Source organism: Lynx rufus, unplaced genomic scaffold, assembly GCF_022079265.1.
Source record: "Lynx rufus isolate CCGP_SWC_20201006 ecotype Redwood Valley unplaced genomic scaffold, mLynRuf1.p SCAF_18, whole genome shotgun sequence".
Lineage (NCBI taxonomy): Eukaryota > Metazoa > Chordata > Mammalia > Carnivora > Felidae > Lynx > Lynx rufus.
In genome coordinates this window covers 29,137,471-29,162,851 of record NW_025814832.1, presented here as the reverse complement: position 1 = coordinate 29,162,851, position 25,381 = coordinate 29,137,471, and the positions used below count along the sequence as shown (strand labels likewise).

The following is a 25,381-nucleotide window of genomic DNA, read 5'->3' as shown; positions in this document are numbered from 1 at the left end:
CCGAAGGCAGACTCGTGACCGGGTGAAGGGCGTGAGAAATGTGCTAAGACTGAAAAATTGACGTGTGAAACCATGAACAATTATCTACGGATCCCACACCCCGAAACTTAGGGAAGTGTCTATGACCTCCTGGTTCAGTTGTGAAAATCAAGGGTGCGGAGCCAGAATAGAACCCAAACACGGCCACCCAAAAAGGGCACGTAACGCATTTTGTGTTAATTACAGGTTTTATTAAGGGTCTTGTCAAACTTTACAAAGGAAAAAGCGGTTTATGGTTTGGCTTACCCGCAGCCCAAGCCAAACAGGGCTGGCAGGGCACGGTTGTCTGATCGTGGTTCCCAAGTTCTGGACCCGTGCACCTCCTTGGTGCTACCACCTCTACCGACTGGCTCCGCCGGGGATGGGTAACAATACATGCTAAGTAACTGCATCTTGTCAGGTAGGAACCAAACGCAAACCCTAACAGTAAAAGGGAAATAGGTAGCAGGTAATTATACGCTCTGAAGAACACAAGTAATTTCCTTGAATCCACAGCGATTGGAAATTAAATTGTTTACAAACAAATAGTCTGAACATTATGTGGAAGGTCATGTATTTGCTACCTAGTCTATGAAACAGTTGACAGCATTGTGGCACAACAGCTTATTTTGGTTCAGAATTCTTCAAATCACTCCCCGGTTTTTCATGATCTTCCTAAGATAATCAATGGCCCAATTAATTGTAAAGCAAAGTAAGAATGAAACAAAAACCCCTGGAGATCCAGGAATTTGAAGGTTTGCAACAGCTAACACCTGATTAAAGGTTCCTCATGTTTCTATGTTTACAATCACGGAGCGCAGGAACAGGTAGTGAAAATTTTAGTGTACAGCTAAAAGCACAAGTCCAGTGGTATTTTAAAATATTAAGTCATTTTAGCAATGTACAGTGTGACTTGGTCAAATCCTCCAAGAATGGAGTAATAGTTAGTTGAAGTGACCTCTGTATTATTTCATGAAAATGATCAAAACCTTTATCCTGAGTAAGAATCAACAAAAGACTTTTTGTTGGTCTCACGTAGAAGAACCTATTTCCTGGCACTGCTTGGAGGCAACCAGTGACCCGGGCACACCTACCACATTTATAAAGATTAGCATGTGTGCAGACTGCATCTAATCTCTTCTTTCCAGCTCACAGGGACTGTGAGCTGCAGTCATCTAAAGAATTTCCGTTCCCGATGAATTTGAGCAGTTCTATTTCTCCAGCCAAAGCCCCGGACTGAAGAAAACCCAAAAAACAAGATCTAGCATGTTAACTTTAGGAACTATAAAATGCCTCCAGGTATATGCGATCTGAAATTACAGGCAGGGAGTTCCCCGAGAGCATGTGAACATAGCTAATGTTGCAATTAAGCCAATGTTCTGAAGAAAAGCTGATACTTAGCACTGCTTTGTTCTGAAGACCAGAACACGAAAGGCCCTGAAGGCTTTGGAGCCAACTGTGCTCTGAGATCACTAATGTCCAAAGGCTGAAATACTCCTTGGTATATATGTATCTAGTAGAGCTCCAAACACTTCAGGAAGAATCAACCTTCATCCGTTACAAATCGCAAAATCCTATTAAACCTCAATTTCCCAATTTTGAGTTCCGTTCACAGTACTTTTTCTAAAAGGCTTCCATCAGTATCTAACAGAAAAATCTTCCAGCCTCTCAGCATTTATCCATCAGTCTGGAGAAGAGGATGTATCTTTGTACTTTTTGTGAAAACGGCTCACCGAAGAACCAAACAGAACGAAACCTATCTGTAGCAAAGCCTGGCTTCTTAGGGAGAGCAAACTGGATATGCTGCTTTGAGAGCGGCCCGTGAGCACGAATTCGTGCACCAGCGGGATCCCGCACAGCAGCTGCAGAACCACACCAGTGACAGGATTTAGAGCGATCTGCCCAGGCAGACCTCACTCCTTCCCGTTTCGTTCTGCTACTGAACCTAATAACCTCATAAAACCGTACCTTAAAATTTCATAATTTCAGCTTATGTTTAATTACGTGGCATTCTCTTTCCCTCATGACAGTACAAATTAGAGAGGTTTTACTATATTTAGATTACAGTGAATAAAGTTCAAGACAAAAATCCCAGCGTTAGTAAAAACAGTATCAAATATCAGATTTCGTGTTTAAGTAAACTCAGCGTGCAGGACTGAAGTCGGCTGTTGTGTCTACAGCTTGCTCAGACCTGCTAAGATAGATCCCAGATCAATGCAGCTGAATCAGGTCCCAACTACAGATGATCATCTGTGAACAAGGTATTTAAATTAACCACTAAGACTGAGGCAGTTTTACACGTAACAGGCTGATATTAAGCAATTTAAATCTATTTTATTTCCCAGAATCTGAACTACTGTCAAGATCTAATCCAATGAAATTAACAGACTGCTTACTTCAGTCTTACAATTCCCAAGCAGCTTTCCTGATGGAAGGATTAAGGCTTGTGTCAACAGCGTTTCTGTGGGACCTGAAAATCTCATATAACTGGTTCCACTGGGGTAGTTTTTATGTTGGGTCCCAAGGTAGGGAGACATCTCCCTGAATTATCCTACATTCTCAAGACTGATTACAGAACTGGATTCATGAGGCAGAAGTTACAGATACAGTTAACAGGTAAAAGAAAAAACAAACACAACAAAACAAAACAAAAAATCAACTCGTGTTGCTTTACATTGATCTTAAGAAAAAACTTCATTAGGAGGTCCATGTTTAACTTTTAAATGCAGAGTGATTGTGTAAATTAGATTTTGGCTCAAAGGACAATGTTGCAATTCAGATCAATCTCCTAGGAACAGACTGAATATAAAGCCAATGTACAGTAAGAGAGAGATTCTGTGAAACTGGCATTTATCCATTAGCCATAGTTTCGATGATTATTTTGATTTGACGATTTACATCCAAAATCAGAAGCCATGGTTTGTCAAAGGGGTTTTCTGTGCTCGCCCTGGGTGGAAGAGGTGGCCTGAGTGATGCTTCTATTTTATAATGCCCAACACTGTAACCTCCAAGCACTGTAACAGACTATTGAAAAATCTAGATTGTTCCAGAATATCCAGTTAGTATGGACACTACAGTCAGAGTGACCATAACTGAGAGAGCTCTCCCCATACTCATTCTACTATGAAGGAACTGTGACCCCTTCTTTTCCTTTCTTAGCATCTCTTTCGGGACAGAGAAAGGGGTGGGAGAGGAAACACCACACGGCCAGAGGTGCAGCATCAGTTGCTAGAAGTCAGATGCAGAGATGATTTTGCTTCTTCCCCTTTCCTAAGAAGTTTGGGACAAAGTGAATTGCAATGCTACTGCACAGACGATTTAGGGATCCCTCGAATGGAAGGAAGATTAACTCCTAATTATGCGGGACAGTGATCCTATTCTAGGCCTGTGCTGAAGTCAAAGAAGTCCTCATGCTGGAAAGGTGCTACTATGAATAGTTAGGTGGAAATACCAGGTCGGCAAAGCGGGGCAAATGGGCACGTCGCATCAATGTGTCGGGCACAAACTCACACTAAATGTCTCGATTAGTTTCTTTCCCCGAATCCCTTTTCTTCAGTCCTGCTTCTTAGCCAGGGCCCATGACAGGAACGTTTAACAGAAAAGCTGGGAAGGGTTCTATCTACCCCGCTTAAAAAATACCTTTGCTTAAAAACACTTATATATCCAGTGATTAGCAATTAAGAGGTGAAAATAATTAACTACTCAGTAGTTAAATTCTACTAGTTATCAAAAGTCATGGCCTACTGGAACCAGCAGCACTACAAATGGAAGGCATGCTGCATTTCTTAAAGCTTCTTCTGATGCTCGATACGTCTCTTGCAGTGTTAATTGCACTTAAAACACATCTGTTTTTTTCATTTAATCTCTGAAATTTGTTCATTTTTTTTCTTCATTTATAAAAAGAGGAAAGGGCTCAATTTATCATTTGCTCTATAGCTCTCTGAATTTGATAGAGATTCCAAGCAGATTTGTGTGATGAGTATAAGGGGAGCGGAGTACAGCTGCTTTCTGGAGCAAATGAAACTTCTCATCATGACCCTTCAGAGCTTGGACTGCAGGGGCTTCAAATACTTGTGGTAAGATTCATGGACCTGCAGGGAAGGAAGAGAGAAAAAAATCACTGACAAGCAGCTGGCGATGTAAAACAGCATACTTTTAATTGAGAAATTATCTGGACCTTATTTGGACCCTGATTTGAAAAACTAAAGGGGAAGAAAAAACGGAGTCAATTAGGGGATTTGGACATTGATTGGGTAGTTCATGAAATTATTCTTAATTTGTTTAGGTGGGAGAATGGTTCTGTGGTTACGTTTTCAAAAAACGTATCTTTTAGAGATACCTACTGAAATATCTATGGATACAGGTATCTGGTATCTTGGATTTGTTTCAAAATAATCCCAAGGGGAGAGGGTGGGGGGCGGGGGGGTTCAGGTGAAACACATTGGCCGTGAGTGTGTCACTGAAGTGTGACCAAGGGTCCATAGGGGTGTACATGTATTCTGTTTTTTGCATATGGTTGAAAATTTTCAGTTAGTTATTAAAAAGTCACAGAAATGAAAAACCTGCATACTGTGGGAACGACCCAGTTCCTTTCTGGATCTGTTACTCAAACAAAGTGACTAAGTGGCCACAGGAGCTTCCAAAGCTTTCACACAGGTGAGTCACTCTGAGGTCTTTCCTGCCTTAATATTTTTTTTTTTATTTATTTTTAATGCTTATTTATTTTGAGAAAGAGAGAGTGCGTGAGCTGGGGAGGGGCAGAGAGAGAGGGAAAGAATCCCAGGCAGGCTCCATTCTGACAGCAGAGAGCCCGATGTGGGGCTCAAACTCATGACCTGAGCTGAAATCAAGAGCCGTAAGCTTAACGGACTGAGCCACCCAGGCGCCTCTCCTGCCTTAATATTTAAATAAGGAGTTTCAAAAGGTGATAAAACATTGGTTTTGGTACCTGTGCTTTGTTCAGTGGGGACTTCTTGGCCCACTCAAATAAGTTTTCATACACGTTCCCATCATAACGGCCGAGCACAGAGCCGAGTGTCACATCCTGAAAGTCAAACGCATCAACCAAAGCAACAGCATCTGGGCGAATCACAGTCAGCAGCTCCTTAATGCGCTGATTTACTTGGGTAATTTGAGACTCCGTCATGATGCCTCCCTAAGAGGAACAGAACAGGCAAACGTTTAGACATATATTCACGTATGCCGAGAGATATTCACATATACGTGCACATACGCAACTGTAAAGTAGACCACGACTATTTTTCTAGCAGAGAAAAGGACTTAAATTCAGCAAACACTGACCTGCAGAAAGTCCCCTGCCTTTTGACTGACTCCATACAGGCAGTACAAGAGACATAAATTCTTCAAGACAGTGTGGATGGACTTATCTTGGATTTTGAGGAGTTTTTCTGAAAAGAGCTTAACTACCACATAGTGGCAATGTGCCTAGATAAAAACACACCAGAAGGAGAGAACCTTTGAAAAGGATTCAATGCACAGCAATGAGGGTTTCTGCACTAAGAAAACGGGGTGGCATTGGGTGGGGTGAAGAATGGAGAGGGAGACAGGAAGGAGAGAGGGAGGGAGGGAGGGGGGAAGGGAGCATGACCACCGACCTCGCTTGCTCGAACAAGGTCAATGGAAGTTAGATTCCATGCTACCTCCTTGCTTTCTCTGTGAATCACTTCATTTTGAAGGTTTTTTGCAGCAATTTCTACTAATCTGTTAAGAAATGAAAGAAAACTGGAGCTTGCAGGAAATGATGAGCAGAACTCAGGCTTCCTGCTCTTCCATCGGCCCCAGCCCCCAGAGCTCCCCCCACCAGCTGCCAATTCCAGCTCCTAAGGGTGGGCTCACCTGGCTGCGCGGAGTTTATAGGCTTCCGTTAGGCTGTCGGGGCTGTCGATGTCCACCACAGTCGGCCAGACCGCGACCTGCTGCGGCTGGATGCGCTGACTGGGCAGGTCATTCAAGTAGGACACCATACCACACATCAGCTTTCCTGAGTGCACCTGGTCATAACTTTTCATCAGGAACCTACAAATCACCGGTACACATGCCTTCAGTACCTACACTCTCATGACACAGAGGAAAATTCTTGCAATGACTCTAAGCTGGATGACAGGTGTTTCCTACTCACTCGTCTGACCATGAGATAAAAACAGTGGGTCAGGATGGAAGGCAGAACCACAGACTACAGGAACAAATAGAACGTGAAGAGCAAACACGGGAACAGGAACTGATGAAGATGACGCAAGCATTCTCGACAACGGCGAAATCGCAAATCAGGTTCTCACCTAGCCGTCTGCAGCATCATGACAGTGTTCTCTCCCTCAAAGGTGCAGGTGGGGGTAAAATTGACATAAATGTTTGGAAGGCCGCTGCAGTGAGAATAGCCATGCCCGCCACAAGCCATCCGACAAGCTTCGATGGCAGCATTAGTTGTCCAGGAGGTGAAAGCCTTCAACCCGGCGGTGAGGGCATGAAGCTGGAGGGGGAAAGCACAGGCCGTCAGAACGTGGGTGACGCCAGCAGTCTGGTCCGGGATGCAGCTAGGAGCACTCTTCCTCGCCTAGGTGCCAGTCACTTGCAACATCACACAGCACGCGTGCGAACAGAAGCACGATCATCATCAGTGGCCTGAATTAGTGTTCCCACGCTCCCAGTTCCCACTGCCAAACTGTTCCGCTTGGCAAAAAGTCACCAATTATGTTCCTTTGATCAACCAATGACCAACATAGTACAGTACTTCTGAAACTTAAAAACAAAACCCACGTATCTTCATACGTGATCCACTTTCAATTAAAAAAAAAAAATCTTTTGAGAATATATGGATTCTTTACCAGAAATCCCAACAATTAGTTCTCTCTGGACATTATCCAACAGGCAAATCTCAAACGGGAGGGTGCCCACAAGCGAATGAGTAAACACATACCTCGGGCAGTTCACTCAGGTCCCCTTGGCCAATGTCCTCATTAATCCGATGGTAGGTCTCCTTCATGTACGCGCCGACAAACTGGAAGGCGTAGGCAGTAGCCAGGAGTGGGAAGAGTTTATACTGCTGGGTCTGAAAATCCAAAATCTGTGGTTCTGGTTCACTAAAGGATACAGAAGAAAAAGAAGTAAACACTCACATGGAACTTAACAGGTGCAGATTCTAGTCTAAACACTTTGATATATTGCAGTGGCTATTATTTTCTTCATTATACAGAGGAGAAAATAAGAGGTGAAAAACCTGCCTGAGGTCACACAGCTAATACGTGGCAGATCCTCAATTTAAGTCTAGCTGTTTGGCTACAGAAGACCATGTTCTCAACCGCTTTGTTGAACTGCCTAGGTCACAGAATTTTCTAGCTGTGAAGTTCATATCTAAGTCTTTGCAGTATGACTAAGGAAACTGTATCTCACACCAACATACAAAATCAGAATCAACTTCGCAGAAGGAAGGCAATGATAAAAACATCTAACACTTAGATAGCTGAATAAACTATTTTAACCACAATTCTGGAGAAGTCTCAATGAACAGAATTAAGTATCTGGTGTCTAAGCAGGTCAGCTCTTACTGATTTCTTTATTCCTTCTGTAAGAGTTAAATAAAAAAGGTTATGGGGGGGGTGGGGGGGCGGTGCCTGGGTGGCTCAGTCGGTTGAGTGGACGTCCAACTTCAGCTCAGGTCATGATCTCACGGTTCATGACTTCGAGCCCTGTGTCGGGCTCTGTGCTGATGGCTCAGAGCCTGGAGACTGCTTCGGATTCTGTGTCTCCCTCTCTCTCTGCCCTCCCCTGCTCGCACTCTGTCTCTCTGTCTCTCAAACATGAATAAATGTTCAAAAAAATTTTAATTAAAAAAAAAAAGGTTATCGGGAGTCACGTTCAAGTGAAAGGCAGCAGTAAGAACTATGGCCGGGAACACAAGAGGGAATCAAGTGTCACGCCACTTTCACCAAACCCAATTCATAGTTGTTAGTAGCAATTAAGGATTTTCAAATTGCCTTTTGTGTTCTGAACATTTCAATTGTAGAGCTCAGGTAATATTACTGTTTTTCTTAGAAGGCTAAAAATAACTTGACCACTCTCATCTTTCCACTTAAGATCCGGCACGCTGCCATCTTAGCTAATTTTGCGTAGCCAGTGAGTATTCTCTATATCACATTTGAAAATTTTGGTATGTGAATGGGGTCAAAGGTAGGTCTTCGGCACTGATGCCACCCTTACCCTGGCTTGAGTTCAGACTGGTGCCTCACAGCGCTGTATCTGATGGCAATGGTGCAGGCCTTGGATAGAGACCGAGCGGCTTCTCCTACGAGGAAGGACCTGACAAACACCATGGTCCCGTAGGTCAGCTTGTTACTCACGGGCTTCACGTACGTGCCATCAGGCTTCACCTGGACAAAGAACACGGGACTGATGCTTCCTTCTGTTAAACCCAACTGGCAGGTGGGGCTTGTGATTCTCCAAGTTTGGTCCCCAGACTGGCAGCATCTCCTGGGAACTTGCTTGAAATACAAAATCTCAGTCCCCACCCTGATCTACTTTAAACAGCCCTCCAGGTGATTCTGACACATGCTGAAGTCTGAGACCTGCTGGTTTAAGCAAACTAGAATATGCTCTTCATACCCGCCAACTGCTTTTGATTTCATGGTCATTAATAAAAGAAGCATTGGGAATAAAACTCTATTATTACCTTCTAAAAGAACAGACCCTTCTAACCCCGTGGTTATCAACAGCTGCTGAAACCCCAATGTTTGACACCTCTGCTCCTCTAAATATACCTGGGCATACTTCATCAGCATGTTTTCTCTGGGAATACGATAATTGTCCATCTTCAGGTAGCCATTATCCATCTCATCATAGCCAAATTTGGGGCCGATATCGCCAACAGTAATACCTACCACAGAAGAAAGGAAAGTCACCAGATGTTTACGCTCTGCGATTCCTGGCTGGCACTGGCCTCTTCAGCTGTGTGTTCTACTTTCTGCAGAAGAAAGTGATCGGTTTAGCTCTTTACCTCAACATCAGATGAACAGTTCTAACCTGGCAAAGGCTTATGGGTCCCAATTTCACGAATCGGTACGATGAAGGCATGTAATCCATAGCACTTGCCCTTTGTGATGAGCTGGGCAAGAACTATCGCATGATTTGAGGTCTTTCCAACTGTAACATCAAAGAGAATGAGACAGAGAAGTGAGTGCAAGCATTCTTACACTTTCAAAGGATAGAAATGAGGCGGAAAAGCCATATGTTAAACACCATAAGCCGGGAACTCTCTGGGCGTCTTATGACGGCACCATACCCAGTTTTCAGAAAGAAATCCACTTAAGCGGATAGTTATGAAAATGTATTGAATTTTGGTAAAGCAATCCTTTGTTTTACATATATGTAAAAGTTTTTATACAAGTTTTATTGAGATATTATTAACCTATCATATTTATAAGTTTAAGGTGTACAGCCTCTTGGTTTGATAGTAATCCTCCATTTTAAAAAGACTTTGCGGGGCGCCTGGGTGGCGCAGTCGGTTAAGCGTCCGACTTCAGCCAGGTCACGATCTCGCGGTCTGGGAGTTCGAGCCCCGCGTCAGGCTCTGGGCTGATGGCTCGGAGCCTGGAGCCTGTTTCCGATTCTGTGTCTCCCTCTCTCTCTGCCCCTCCCCCGTTCATGCTCTGTCTCTCTCTGTCCCAAAAATAAATAAACGTTGAAAAAAAAAAAAAATTAAAAAAAAAAATAAAAAGACTTTGCTTTCTTTTCTACTTTTTTCTCATTTGTTTACATAAAAAAATTTTTTTTTAAGATAACCATAAGACCACTATTCATTTCCTATTTCTCTCTTACGGAACTGCTTTCCAGAACAGTGGCCACTAGCCACATGGGGCTCTTTACATTTAAATTAATTATAACCAAGCAGGGAATACTAAGTTACTTTAAATGATGACCAAGGAAACTGAGCTGACGATAGGAATGTTGGGAAGAGGGGCGCCTGGGCGGCTCAGTTGGTTGGGCAACTGACTTCGGCTCAGGTCATGATCTCACTGTCCGTGAGTTCAAGCCCCGCGTCAGGCTCTGTGCTGACAGCTTAGAGCCTGGAGCCTGCTTTGGATTCTGTGTCTCCCTCTCTCTCCCCCTTCCCTGCTCATGCTCTGTCTCTCTGTCTCTTGATAATAAATAAACGTTAAAAAAAAAAAAAAAAAAAGGAATGTTGGGAAGAAAAATTAAGAAAAGAGAGTAAGAGGCTGAACTCTCTATGTTGTAAATATAGACATATCTAGAACATGCACTGTAAGAGACTGTGAAACAGCTCAGAAGAGCTTAAGGCTGAAGAGTTCTCTCCAGACTTCAAAATGATATTCTTGGACAAGCTCTACATTCTACACACAATCTTGTAATGACTCTTTGAAACATCCAAGAAACGCTAAAAACGTCACATACGTCCACCCGGCCACCACTTGATGGAGGTCACGGTAGGGCTGTTGAGAATGAACTCCTGAGTTTCAGGGTCGTAAGTGGCTGTGGTTTCCAACCCTCGGAGATGAGTTCCTAAGGAAATAAGTTACATTCACTTCGGGTAAAATATGGGCTAAAAAAAAAAAACAACACAGGGTTAAATCTCCTGCCTCCTCCTTTCAGCTCTAGAAACAGCTCAGAGAACAACAAAATCTAAAGGCAACAAAACATTTGTATATGAGCTACAAATAGCTGATAACCAAGATACGTTAATTTCCTATCTTTTTTTTTTTTTTTTTTTTTTTACAGAAAACTCTATGGGGGTGCCTGGCTGGCTCAGCTGGTGAAGCCTGTGACTCCTGATCTCAGGGTCATGAGTTCAAGCCCCACACTGGGTGTGGAGCGTACTTAACATAAAAATTAAAACAAACAAACAAACAAACAAACTCTACATCTCAACATGGGGCTTGAATTCATAACCCCGTGATCAAGAGTCACGTGCTCCACTGACGGAGCCAGCCAGGCATCCCCATCATTTCCTATACTTAAACCAGACAACTCCTATTAGGTTGAAAATATGTCAAGCATGTTCTGTTTCTACACTTGAATTGATTCACCTCTATGACAGTGGATTTGTAACATGATTTAAATCAACCAGAAGAAAATGTAAAGGCATTTTAGAATCATATTTTCAGAAGATCACAGGATGTGAACATAACAGGGAAGCTAAACGTCTCTTTAACACCTCTAAGCTTTAGTATGCCAATGTCAACTCACGTTTTGTGTTTACCACACCAGTTCAACATTCTGGACTTCTCTATTTACGAAGACTAAGATAACAGGTGACAGAAAGAGACTGCAGCCAAAGTTCTTGTAAATTAAGGACTTATTTCAGAGGGATGGCTAGAATAGAAAATGAGACTTAAAAAAAAAAAACTATAATCACTATGGGGAAAAAGAGCCAGAGCTGTGACTTTTGGATTTCTAAAGATCAAAGAATAAGGTGTGAGTTTTCCAATACCAGGCCTTTAACTTCCACCTGGCTGGTTCATTAGCGTGACAAGGAAGAGTTCCCGGTTTCAGACGTTTATTGGAGATGGACAAGGGTTCATGCGTTAGATCCTAATATAAATGTGCCAAAATTCTTTGAAAACAGTTATGGAAAAATGTTCTAAGTGACACTCCCTCTAATAACACTACCCTGAAGCAAATGCTGAGGACCTTTTTACCAGACTGGTTTGATAATGACAGACCTCATTAAACACTTACACTTTGAACATTTAGAAACTTCCAAGTGGAGTTACAGAAACGGCCACTTTATGAGTGATCCACAACCTTCCCAAGTGTGAATCCAGGAACCAGATACTAAGACTCATTTCACCACAGAAGGTCTTTGTTTTTTTTTTAGCCAAAGAAGTTTTTATAGAAAAAGAAGTAATATAGTAACAGAACAGATAGTGACAAATTGTTTGCAAATGCACAGCCGAACCAAACAGTACTCCACTTTCAGTCTTGTGAAATATGACTCAGCACCAAGAGCCAAATTGGCTGTAAAATCAAGATGAAGTTGTACACACAGAAGGAGCAAGTGTGGCAAACATACATCAGACCAGTTGTTCTGAAACCTCTAAGTAGGAGAAGAGAAGACAGAAGGAAATGAATAGCAAACACAGATACCAATTCAGACCAGATAACAGGGACAGCCACCATCTCCCAGACCAATGGCCTAGAAGTGCGGCTTATCTTATTTTTGAAATAACCTTTGGCCAAGCCAACTTCAGAACTTTACTGAATCAAGGCACAAAAAAAGTCAAAGTATAAAATGCTCACATTATGGTTATATAAAGCCACTCATTTCCCGGAAGCAAGTCAAAGAGCACATGTACTATTAAGCTGTGTTTCTTCTGGAATTGGTGCAAGTTCATTAAGCTATCAGTAGCAAAGGTAATGAGAGTAATAAAGAAAAAAAGATGGGTTCCGATTCCACATGCACACAAATCCTACGTAACTCCAGTGAACTTGAAAACCCACTCGGGAAACAAATCCTTGACCTACTGAAGGGGAACCATGAAAAAGAATAATCAGCCTATCTCTGTGCTGACATAACCTTTAACTTCCACTGACCAAGGCAATGTCTACGCCAAGACTTGTATACGCGAAAAGCCTGGACTCCGCAGAAAGATCACGGTAGGTGGCGATGCCATTGCTAACCTGTGGTGGGCTCTCCCTGTTTGCTAAGCTTGCAGAGTCCCACCCAACCCAGAAGGTAGACTGAATGCACCATACCATGGCCCATCTCTGTCTGGGCATAAGTGCCAATGATCTCCAAGTTCCAGGCGGGCATGAAGAAGCGCTCCTGTTGTTCCGCGGTTGCCTGGTGAAGTAAAGTAGGCAAGAACATGCCCAAGTGAAGATCCAGAGGCTCGGGCCGCCCTCGGTGCACAAAACTTCGAAGAAATACCAAGGATGGGCATTTGAGAGAAGAGTCATCAGGTGTGAGAGAATCAGCAACGTGAACAGAGTAAAGGGAAGGAGAAAAAAAAATTCTTTTAAGTATGGGTTAGCTGGGTAGACTTTATCATGGATAGGAGCACTGCCCCCTTTTGTATTACTTTCATAAACTCTTGGCAAATTCCATTTTCCTTAATTTGGCGAGAAGTTTTTTCTTTTTCTTTTTTTTTTTTTTTTTTTAAATTTTTTTTTCAACGTTTATTTATTTTTGGGACAGAGAGAGACAGAGCATGAACGGGGGAGGGGCAGAGAGAGAGGGAGACACAGAATCAGAAACAGGCTCCGAGCCATCAGCCCAGAGCCTGACGCGGGGCTCGAACCCACGGAGTGCGAGATCGTGACCTGGCTGAAGTCGGACGCTTAACCGACTGCGCCACCCAGGCGCCCCGAGAAGTTTTTTCTTAAGCTACTCAACCCTTGGATAATTAATCTGGGTTGAGGACTGGCTTCCGACTCCAAAGCCTGTGCAGCGCAGAAATATGCGAGTCGGGCAGAGGATTCCAGGCTTGCAATTAAATCAAAGGAAATGAAAAATGTGAAGAGGTTGTATGGAATGGAGAATTCAAGTTGTACAATGATTTACCCTGATGAGAAGGTGAGACCGGAGAACTTCGGTCTCTCAGGCCGACAATATGCTCCCCCAGATAAAGTTTCTCCTAGATGCATTTTCAAGAATGCTTCCAGGCTGGAGTGCTTTGTGCTGGCCCATAAAACATCCAGCACAGATCCACACCCCTCACATGAATCTGGTAATTTCATTCAGATTCATCACAAATATCCAGCCAGGCCCTACTGAAACAATTTAATACAAAAATGGGCAGTGCTCTGCATCTGGTAATTACGTGCAGAAATAAAAAAAGACATGCAATTTCTAGGAAAGACCATAATAATAATAATTACAAATAACAGACTCATGCATTACAAGGCGGTTAAACGTGAATTATCACTAATGATAATAAACATCTTAGGTTTAGTAATTTTGAATCCACTTTAAAAAAATGTATTTCATTTATTGTTTTTTTTTTTTAAGTAGGCTCCACACCCAGCATGGGGCTTGAACTCATGGCACTGAGATCAAGAGTCACATGCTCTACCAACTCAGCCAGCCAAGTGCCCCCGGAATCCACTTTCTAAAGTCATTCTTTTCCATTTAAAATCTGCAGGTGCCTTAGACTTGTGTGAATTTATTTCCAATAGGAAGTAGATTGATATGCCTTTGTTCTTTTTCCACATTGCTGGCATTCTATTTAACTTCCAGCTCTAACTTCATCAACTATATACTGCTCTTATTATTCTATTAGAAATGAACTGACACAACATTTCAGTTTTAAAATTTCTCAGTTTGTTCCGAAAGTAAGGAGGGAAATAACCGGGGCACACTGCCCAGGCAAGAGCCGATCAACTGTCTTCCAATCGGGTGACTGGGCTTTCAGCTATCTGATCACATAAAAATCAAAGAACGTGCAACCGATGTGCTCATTTTACAAAGAAATTAGATTGAGGTGAGTTAAGTGCCTTCAGATCAAGAAGATAATGGCAGAGTGAGGACAAGAATCTTCTGATTGGGGCAGTTCTTATCCAAGTGCAATGAGGACTGAGCACAATGATGAGGACACCAGGAAACCTTGCCCAGATCAGAGCAGCCATCCTAGGAAGCAGCAAATGGAAATCCCGTAAGGTGTCAGCACTGGTGGAAAATGGGTGAAAGGTCCATGGGATCTCTCTCTGCTATTTCTGCAACTTCCTACGAATTGATCATCATTTTAAAACAAAAAGTTAAAAAAATAGTGGAAATCCTCAGATAAACACATTCATGTGATGAAAGAGAGTGCTTTCACTTACAAACAGGAATGCCACTGTCTCCAGTTTTAAAAAGGACGGTACCTAGGAAGAAAAATAAATGTACACCTAGGACGCAACAGAAGAAAACTCTTTGAACCAGGGCTGAAAACTGAGGCTTGGGACCAGCCACTTTTAGGGCTGAAAGACTACTATGCATTACTAGAACCCAGGGCAACTGCTGGTAAAGGCAGGGCCACTCTGAAGCACCCATCAGACTCCTGGGAGGGGTCTGCATCAGGGTGCCGTATAATGGAGCAACAAATACCAAGGTTACAAAAATACACTTAGTAGGGCAGGGGTAAACTATTGTAATCAGAAACCGTTTTGAGGGGCACCTGGGTGGCTCAGTGGGTTAAGCCTCAGGTCATGATCTCACAGCTCATGAGCTCAGGCCTCGCACAGGGCTCTGTGCTGACAGCTCAGAGCCTGGAGCCTACTTCAGATTCGGTGTCCCTCTCTCTGCCCCTCCCTCTCTCACTCTCTGTCTCTCCAAAATAAATAAACATTAAAAAAAAAAAAAAAAAAAGAAGAAACCGTTTTGAGACCAAAGAATGTTTTTAGGAGAAAAATGTCTCTTGTGACTAAGATAAGGACTATTCACAAGTGGATGAAATTTAGACACGTTGCAAGGAGAAAGTGACTGGATAGTTTTTGTTTTTATTTATTTATTTTTACTTAAATCAAGTATTTGTTGCATAAAGCTGGTTATGCATGATAAAGATTATATATTATTTTTAAATAATTTATTTTGAAATTATAAAGGACGAACATTTTGTTATGGTGAAGCGGTGCAGTCAATTCTTTTAAAACCATTAACACCTGGGGCGCCTGGGTGGCTCAGTCGGTTGAGCGTCCGACTTCGGCTCAGGTCATGATCTCACAGCTTGTGGGTTCGAGCTCCGCATCGGGCTCTGTGCTGACAGCTTGGAGCCCGGAGCCTGCTTTGAATTCTGTGTCTCCCTCTCTCTCTGCCCCTAACCCACTCGCATTCTGTCTCGGTCTCTCTCAAAAATAAATAAACTTTAAAAAAAAAAAACAAAAAACAGAAAAAAAACCATTAACACCAAAAGGCCTGCCCAGTATCTGCTACGTGATACTGGGCTGGAAAGGCTGGTAGCCAATGCTGAGGACAAATTATTAGACTGATAATATATAAGAAAGAAAGAACTCAAAATAGCATCTCCATGGACAGCATGATTATAATGCCAGGGAATCAACAATAAAATACCATCAATAATAAGTGAACTTAGAAAAGCTGTAGGCTATAAGAAAAAAAACCCACTGCATTATTATCCATTAGGACCATTAAAGGAGATATATCAGGAAAGAGAAAAACAATTTATAAAAGCAACAAAATGTTTAAAAATGTTTAAGTAACTTAGCTCAGGATATTAAAGATTTAATTAAGAAAAAAATATCAGGGGCGCCTGGGTGGCTCAGTCGGTTAAGCGGCTAACTTCGGCTCAGGTCATGATCTCGCTGTCCGTGAGTTCGAGCCCCGCATCGGGCTCTGTGCTGACAGCTCAGAGCCTGGAGCCTGTTTCAGATTCTGTGTCTCCCTCTCTCTGACCCTCCCCTGTTCATGCTTTGTCTCTCTCTGTCTCAAAAATAAACGTTAAAAGAAAAAAAAATTTTTTTTTTAAAAATATCAGCACTAATGGGATGGATAAAAGAAGATAAATAACAGAAAAGAAATTGCTAAATCCTGGTCAAGATGTCAGTCCTTTCTTATAATAAAGATAATACTTCCCAAGGAAATATAAGGATTTAATGTAACACAGATTTGAAATTCCTGTAGAATATAATTTAGATTTTGACAAATTAAGATCATAATTCTCCCAGAAGTATATAATAACACCAAATATGTAGGTCTTAAAATGTAACAATAGCAGGATTATCTTACTAGATTTTTAAATATCTTACAAAGCAATAATGAACCAGTGTATGACATTTATGAGAAAAATGGACAAATCAACGTAATATATTTTAAGGTTCCAGAAATAAATAGAAACTCATAAAACTCTAAGAAGAACCGGAAAGAATTAACAATGGGAAAAAAACCCCACTAGTTAATAAAACATAAAATTAGTATGGGATTCATTCATCACTCTATACCATATACAAGTCAAAGCATTAAGCATCAATCAATCAAACAAACAAAAAAACCTGTTAGAAAATAGAGAATAATTATCCAAGCTATGGGGAAAAAATTTTATACCCACTCAGAGAAGGATGCATTAAATACAGAAAGCCAAAACGTTTAACAAAACAGATGGCAATAGAAAAAAACACTGGAAGGATACTATATAACCATGTAAGATCAACACACAGATTCTACTGAATCAATACTCAGAGAAAAATGCAGTTCATACATAGGAAATGTATACAGTAAGCCAAAACATGTAATAACATCCAGGCTCACTGGCACTGGAAAATTAAAACTTCAACTCTTAGATATGAAAGTAGCAAAAGCATTTAAAGTAACCACGCTGACGGGGTGTATGGAGACACATTATGCTAGCAAGTCCCTAAATACACTATAAAAAGGTTCTGTGTTAAACCATGAAATGGAAGCTATACAATGTTCCTTTCAATACAGTAATTCACATCTGAGAAAGATATTCTGAAGGCATAACTCCAAAGGACACAGTTTTTTGTTTTTTTTTTTTTTTTTTTTAACGTTTATTTATTTTTGGGACAGAGAGAGACAGAGCATGAACGGGGAGGGGCAGAGAGAGAGGGAGACACAGAATCGGAAACAGGCTCCAGGCTCTGAGCCATCAACCCAGAGCCTGACGTGGGGCTCGAACTCACGGACCGCGAGATCGTGACCTGGCTGAAGTCGGACGCTTAACCGACTGCGCCACCCAGGCGCCCCATGGACACAGTTTTTAACAAAGAAGTTTATATCGTTATTAAAAACAATAGCGGGGAATTCGAACAGCCTAAAAACCGCGGGAGCGTGTCTCACGAGAAGTTCAACAGGGAAGAGACTCCGAAGAAAGAGAACAGGAGACAGAGCACTGAAAATACAAGTGGAGAAAAACCAGTGGCTTACACAATCAAGTTGACGATCTATTTCTCGAGTTTCAAAGGAAGAAAGGTGCTTTAGTTCGTATTTGAGTATTAGAGATGGGAAGGTGCAGATATAGCCCATCAATATTACAGGATGGTAACTATGTATTATATAAGCTCTATTTTCCTGAATAACAACAACAGAAAACAAAGCAAGAATTGCTGTAAAGTGGCCACAACTTGAAATGAACAAATATGTGTCAAGACCAAACATACCACCTGCTTTGTGACCCGGAGAAACGTATGGCCAGGATGATTATCACTGGACCACGTTCCACAGACGGTCCCTTCAACACCAGAACCCCACGGAGAGGGTGCGCCCCTCAGCCCACACCTCTGCCTTTGCTTAAGGGTACAGACCCAGAGACCAAATGTGCGTCCGGTTTTGTGCACCTACACAGACAGGTGAGTATTTAGAGGAGAGAAGACAGAAAACAGGTGATCGAGACTTCGTGCAAGAGACTGAATTTTAAGATTCTTGAGGATCCTGGGATGAGCCTGAGCAATACCATCTCCTCACTTCTCCGCAGCCACCTAGAGCTGAAAGAATCCCAAACTCAACGTGGCCGCCAACTCTGTGACAATACTTTAGACAATTGTCATTAACCATTCAACGTTCCAGAGGCTCAGGATTGCCTCCCTCTGCACAATTTGCTCTATTTCCAGTCTCTTTGATGTTGAAGGACTTCTTATTCTTACCCAGTCACCGGACGCAAATGAACTGACAGCCTGGTGCTTCCGGAAAAGGACAGTAGCAGACACAGCACGACAAACGCCAATATGAATGAACAAGATTCCAGCAAGCAGCAAGACCAAATCTCACAACCCTGTTCTCTAAAATACAGAGATTAAGACAAAGCTGGTTCAAATACAAGAAAATATCCGAAAAATAAAGGCAGCAAAGGAAAGAAAACTAACAAATGCAAACTCACCCAGAACAACATAGGATCTCAGTCCGATTTCTGGGCTCCTCAAGCCGGTAAACTTTAAGTTCCAGTTTCTTCCTCTTTCAAAATTTAGGGCAAGTATACATTTACATTGTAGTTTACAGAGGCAGAAAGGTTAGACCGATATACATATCAGGCCTATTTAGCCTCAGAATAATTTACATCTTTATGCCTCCTATAAATAGCACCACTGTAAGTCAAATTCCACAATGATGCATACAAAAACAAAACAAAAAAAGGGCTCTGTACCACAAAACTATTTTAAGATTACAAAACTCTCCCTCTCTTTCTCTCCACCACCTCCCCCCACCAGGATGACTGTAAGAGTGTTACATTCCTGCCCTTAGGCAGGTTACTTTAGTGTTGGCCATCCCCGGAGCTCAAGTCCTGGGTGTCTTGGCTGGGTGTTCGTAAGACAACATCACGACAGAACCTGCAGCTCTCACGGGGATCATGATAAGGAACATCTTAAACCATTTCACAAATCAAAAAGCACCACATCAAACACAAAAATGAAGGGTATCTCCGTCCCTTCCTCTTTTCCTTATTTACATAATGGAAGCATTATGGTAATTAAGGAATGAGACCGGGCAGCTCAAATTCAAAACCCCCAAACCTGTCAATGGCCTTGTCTATGAAAACAAACCTCTTTCACCTTAAGACCAAGCACAAAACTTTTTTGAGTAGGGCATTTATGAACAATTTAACCAATGACTGACAATACAAAGTCCAAAAACACGTAAAAGGAAAAGATATAATAAAAAGACTACTGTAGTCGGGGCGCCTGGGTGGCTCATTCGGTTGAGCGTCAGACTTCGGCTCAGGTCACCATCTCACAGTTCGTGAGTTCGAGCCCCCACATCCGGCTCTGTGCTGACAGCTCGGAGCCTGGAGCCTGCCTTGGATTCTGAGTCTCCTTCTCTCTCTAACCCTCCCCTGCTTGCATTCTGTCTCTCTCAAAAGTAAATAAACATTAAAAAAAAAAAAAAAGAAGGAAAGAAAGACTACTGTAGTCAAATGCAGAGAATCCTGAACCTTTCCCCAAACTGCCTTACAGCCCAGCTAGCAGGCAATGGAAGAAAGATTAAGACACTTAAATGCTCCAACCCTCTGCCCCACCCAGAAAATCAGCATCTTCAGCTTCATTAAAGCAGAGAGGCAACTTTCAGATGTTGCTGAGCCATTAACACTCACAAGAATTTCCAACAAAGTCATCTGTATAATAGACACCAACACAATTTTGCCATGTTTCAATCCTATCTTTCCAAACTGCTCAACAGTCATTAAAATGGGGTACACGTGAAGCAGGGGTAAAAAGGCTTTCAGAAGGAACAGTGGAGGATGAGAGTCCTGGGCACGTTTATGGGGAAATGACCTATGAGAAACAAGAAGCTGGATTTTATTTGACATCTGAAAGACCAAATCCCAAAAGGGTAGCAGCAGGAAAAGACGAACACCAGGGGTCATTTGTCAATTTAAGTCCTGAGGTGGGTTACCCACGGACCCTCAAATGTGGACTAACCGTGGCCCATTTCCGTCTGGGCGTAGGTGCCAATTATCTCCAATCCTTTGCAGGAGAGCAGCCATTTCTCTTGCTGAGCAGTGGTGCCCTGATTCAGCAAGGTGGGAATAAACATGGAGAAATTGAGGTTCACAGGTTCCACAAAATTGACCAAATGTATTCTACAGGAGAGAAAAGAAAAGGGATCTCAGCCTTACTCTAGAAACTGCATTCTACTACCCATTCTTGTCAGACAGCCATGGCCCTCAGGGACTGAGGTTAGGACAATTTGAAGCCTTTTCTCAAGAAATTAAATCAGAAGTTTACCATTTCCCCGGCAAAAAGGCCAAATCCAGTGGTATCTACTGCCTCCCCCTCAAGTCATTTCAGGGCCAGAAATCCTCTTTAATTCTACACTTCATCCAGGAAGCAAATTCTACCCATGTTTTATAGCTTAGAAACCCCTGTGTTTTTTTGTTTTGTTTTGTTAGTGTCATTTGTTGGTTTGATTGGTTGGATTCTTTGGAATGTGTGTGTTTATTTTCAGATTTTACTTGTTCTGAAAATCAGAAAGAGCCCCATAGGACATTTATTTGTAGGACTGTTAACAAAAGCAACTAAATAGTTTAATCTTTCCCTAGATAAATAAAGCAAACATCTAGGATAGTAAATATATACTATACCCCAGGGCCAAACCACAGATCTCTAAAAGTCTTCTGAGTTTACAGATGGGTAAGTAGGTATTGTGAGAATGTTAAACGTTTACTGCTGATGATCTTTGATAACCACTCCAGATTAAGGGAATTCCAATCATACTAAAATTTAGTCTTCAACTATTTTCTCATAAAACAGAATCTGTGGGTGCACCCGAGTGGCTCAGTCGGTTGGGGATCTGACTCTTGATTTCGGCTCAGGTCACGATCTCACAGTCATGAGATTGAGGCCCTCGTTGGCTCCCCGATGATGCCTGCTTGAGATCCTCTCACCCTCTCTGTCCCTCCCCTGCTTGTGCACCTGCACGCTCTCTCAAATAAAACAAATAATAAAACAAACTGTGCAATAGTCAAAATACAATTTACATACGCCAGTCAGCTTGGTTATGCCATTAAAGATTTTACTGGGGTCTATTTTACTCTACCTACCTACCTATCTATCTATCTATTGATGTTAAAGGACAAAACAAGTGTCACCTAACTGCTTTTCACAACTCTGCAAGGAATGAATAGGAAGCAGTGTCACCGGTTTATCTTGGTCTGTCCAATGAGGATAGCATGAATTCAAAGAAAGAGGGAGAAGGCTATCAGTTCACTTTTGGGGATTGAATCCCAACCCCACCGCCTTTAGGTTGGAAGATCACCTTTAAGGGTGCTGTGGACAAGCTGAAACATCTAAGGAGTGCCTGGATCCAAGAAACATCAAAAATGCCCTTTTAACCCAGAGATTCTAGACTTTTTACACCAGTGTCAAATGTCAATTTAAACTAAGTGGAGAACAAGAGGAAAAAGGAGGGGTATGAATAGAAGAAGTGAATTGAGTTAGCTTCCCAGTAACTTGGATTAACAGGAGTTTCCTGCTGCTGGACTGTAGAGAAGCAACACCCCGCCTCACTGAAGTTGAGGGTCAAAAGCCTGAGGAGGTGGATAAATGTAGAAATTGTTCTCTCAAAGGTAAGAGCACCACCGCATTCCTTAACGATCATATTTTCCTAAAAGAGGAAACAGACTTAGCAGAGTTTCTGAGAAACAGAAGCAGTAATTTAGGTGCTAAAAATGGTGGCAAGATAAGACACTCCTATTCCCTGGAGGGAAGTGAGGAGCTGTGGGTTTATAAAATGACGATAATGACACAATATATAATTCTGGGAAACTCAGAGAGAAAAATACGTGACACAAAACAGACTGCCCAATGTTTATGTTAATAAACATAGTGAGATTCTTTTGAAGATACTCGAAAACCAACTCATGAACAAAATCCCAGTGCTTGTTTTTCAATTGTTTAATTCCTCCTGAAAATGCTTTTCAAGGAATCAGCTGTAAAACCTAAAGAGAGTAACAGATACCACGGCTGATCTTCATCAGAATTTTAAACATTCTTAAGACCATTTTAGTTTTCATAGTAAACAGGACAGTTAACAGACAAAATTACAGGAGAGTAGATTAGGAAAACAACTTTTACATTCCCCAAACAGCAAGGTTTTTACCCCGAAGACTGGAGAGCACATTTCTTTCATTGCTCAAGTTGAGAAATCTCAGTATTTTACTAATATTCCATCAACTTTAAAATATTCCCATATGTGAATTTTATTTTGAGATAGGAGAAATAATTGTAAAGAAACCAGTAAATGCTCAAAATCTCCAGAAAGAGAAATATTACTGTATTTCATCAGTTCTAGCATGTAGTAAGTCAGGTGTATCTCACAACTAACAGGATGTCATAGTTAACTGGCTGCATTGCTTTCTCCTTAGCGCTACGTGAAACATGCGTGTTAGTTACAATGGATGGCAGGTTGAAACTCAATGGCATTCAGTAACTGCCAAAACTAATTTTCAATCCCCTTTTCTCGCAGAAGTTGATCTCCCTGTCCTATCCTAGAACCACTGGAAGGATATCAAAAGGTGTGTTAAATTTTGTACTCTACATTCCCTAAACAGCAAGGTCTATATCATGAAAAGCGATAGACGAAACTGGCTTGTGTCCTCTGCTCTTTAACCCACATAAAGGAATTTGTTCTACTTCATTGTGACTTCACTCCACTCTGGTTACACCACTGATTATGAAATCTCCTAACCAACTCTGAAACACATAGCATCAACCATTTAAAAGCAAAATGAAACAAACCTCTTCCTTTGGGTCGTTTCAAAAAAGAATAAAATCTTACTAAATTCTTAAATTTTACATAAAACCCAATTCAGGTAATTCAGACACATAACCATCTAGGAGTTACTCAACCTCAATACTCCCACAGCTATGATGAGTTACAAACTTCAAAAGTGTAAAAAGAACATTTGGAAGCGAGTAAGTACTCTGATTTGGACTACCAAAAATAAACAAATCCTAACTTTATGACTAAAATGGCAAGGAGTTCTCAGGCAGTCCTAAGGGCCAGAGTAAATGATTCCATCCTCCACAATAATAACCAGGTCAGACTGAAAATAATTAGACACCGAACATATTAGAGGCAGTAGAATAAGGGAGAATTTATATTACTACATAAACGCAGAACTTGTAACATGTTCCATTCTTCTTAGCTCTTGAATATACACCATTCCCGTCACTTAATCTTTACTGATAGAAAATACTGGAATCCTTCTAAAATGTGGAAACCTAAAAAACGAAGTGCCCAGGAATAAACAAGAAGCGTAAGAGAGGCTACAAGCCAAAGAAAGGACCTTGTGCTAAGGGTGCTAAGGTCATGTAATCATAGTGTTTATTTAGATAAAGGCAAAAAAAAAAAAAGTGCTTGTTTCTAATTAAAAAACAAAACACAACAAAAAACAGATGGTCTGGAAAAAGTACATACTCTTTTCAGCATAAGGACCAAGGCGTTTTGAGGTCTCCTATGCCCAAGAGCCATTTAAATCACACTGCAACCAGATTCAAGAATGCTGGGTTCTTAGAATGCTTTATATTCAATTCTGAAATCTTCATCCAACCCACATTTCCCATTATTTTAAACTCAAGGTCTACACTCTCATATGGAAAGACAATCTGCTATTGCTCCAAGATACTGTTTGGTCTTGCAACTAAAATTTGTCCCAGGGTGGGGGCGCCTGGGTGGCTCAGCTGTCTGACTTCTGCTCAGGTCATGATCTCGAGGTTCGTGGGTTGGAGCCCTTTTGTCCGGCTCTGTGCTGACAGCTCAGAGTCCGAACCTGCTTCTGATTCTATGCCTCCCTCTCTCCCTGCCCCTCCCTGCTTGCACTCTCTCTCTCAAAAATAAATAACCGTTAAAAAAAATTTTTTTTAATCATTCCAAATCCTGCCTCTAAATTTAACAAGCCTCCTTCTTACAAAGAGCAAAGTCATTTTGCAAGCAACTCAAATCACTCCAAGTTGAGATGTCTGAACCAAACAAATGGGTACTGATTCTTAAGAAGGGGAAAAAACCCCAAAACCCTGCAGCATCTCCATTCATTATCGGCCTTCTACAAATGTCATCCTTTTAAAGGGCTTCCAGTACAAAAGCAGACACTGTTTTTCACACACGTAACTTTAAAGTGGAGTGAAAATATGCAATTTGAGTCTTCAAACACCAAGTCCGATGGAAAAGGAAGTCACAGGCTGCGGGTTTAAATGTGAAGTTTGGGCTTGGGCACTTCATCTATGGGAAGGCATACCTACTTTTTAAACCACACGATTTCTTCAGGGTCTGCGATGCCAAACTCCCTCATCTTCTTCACCATGCTGGCGCTCTTCTTAACAGCCACCTCGTAACGCTGGCTGCGACTGAGGAAATTCAAGTCCTCATGCTGGAAGTCTGGGTCATTCAGAATCAGGTTCTCTGCAAGGGAGTTAAAGGGCATCAAGAGGAAGACAGAAATTCAGGGCTCCGTGACACCTTGAATCCCAGCAGCTTTCAGGGTGCGGGCACAGGTCCCCTCTCGGGATGGACGACATCCGTCACTCAGCCCCGGGGGGCCCCAGGGAGTGGGGGTCCCGGCTCCCCTACAGCTGAGCCCCGCGCGGCTCAGGCGCTGCGGCCTACTCTCCACAGCGCCCCCCCACGACTCCTCATCGAGGGAATCTCGAGCCGCGCTCGGGCAAGGAGGGAAGCCTCGTCTGCCGCCCTCACCGATCTCTCGGCGGCGCCGGGTGTTCTCGGGGCTGCCGTCCAAGACGTGCGTGAGCAGCTCCGGGTTGAAGCTGGCGCCTTCCCGCTCCCTGCGAAGATCCTGGTTCATGGTAGCGACCGGCAGCGGCGGTGGCAGCAGAAGCCAAGGTGGCGGCGGCGACAGCGACGACGGGTGTCCGCGGCGACAGCGCGGGCCCGGCCCTAAGAGCCGCCCCAGGACGGCGCGAGACCCCGCCCCCGCTCGCCTCGGCCCGCCCC

At 42.4% G+C, this 25,381-nt stretch overlaps 1 protein-coding gene across 3 annotated transcripts; it reads right to left on the bottom strand.

Moving 5' to 3' along the window:
• Positions 1 to 208: 208 nt before the first annotated feature.
• ACOX1 (acyl-CoA oxidase 1) lies at positions 209 to 25,336 on the bottom strand. Of its 3 annotated transcripts, none has more exons than XM_047081351.1 (14): positions 25,124 to 25,336; positions 24,673 to 24,832; positions 12,742 to 12,902; positions 10,441 to 10,548; positions 9,052 to 9,171; positions 8,790 to 8,905; positions 8,233 to 8,402; positions 6,953 to 7,115; positions 6,315 to 6,505; positions 5,875 to 6,054; positions 5,634 to 5,739; positions 5,320 to 5,463; positions 4,967 to 5,173; positions 209 to 4,109 (listed from the first exon to the last, which is right to left on the bottom strand). In XM_047081351.1, the coding sequence occupies exons 1-14, from the start codon at positions 25,230 to 25,232 to the stop codon at positions 4,059 to 4,061; spliced, it is 1,986 nt and encodes a 661-aa protein (XP_046937307.1). In that variant the 5' UTR covers positions 25,233 to 25,336; the 3' UTR covers positions 209 to 4,058. The 3 variants fall into 3 exon arrangements, with proteins under 3 accessions (XP_046937307.1, XP_046937309.1, XP_046937308.1); XM_047081353.1 differs by lacking the exon at positions 12,742 to 12,902 and adding an exon at positions 20,353 to 20,513 and having other exon boundaries at positions 25,124 to 25,335; XM_047081352.1 differs by lacking the exons at positions 24,673 to 24,832; positions 25,124 to 25,336 and adding an exon at positions 20,353 to 20,507.
• Between the last annotated feature and the right edge of the window lie 45 nt (positions 25,337 to 25,381).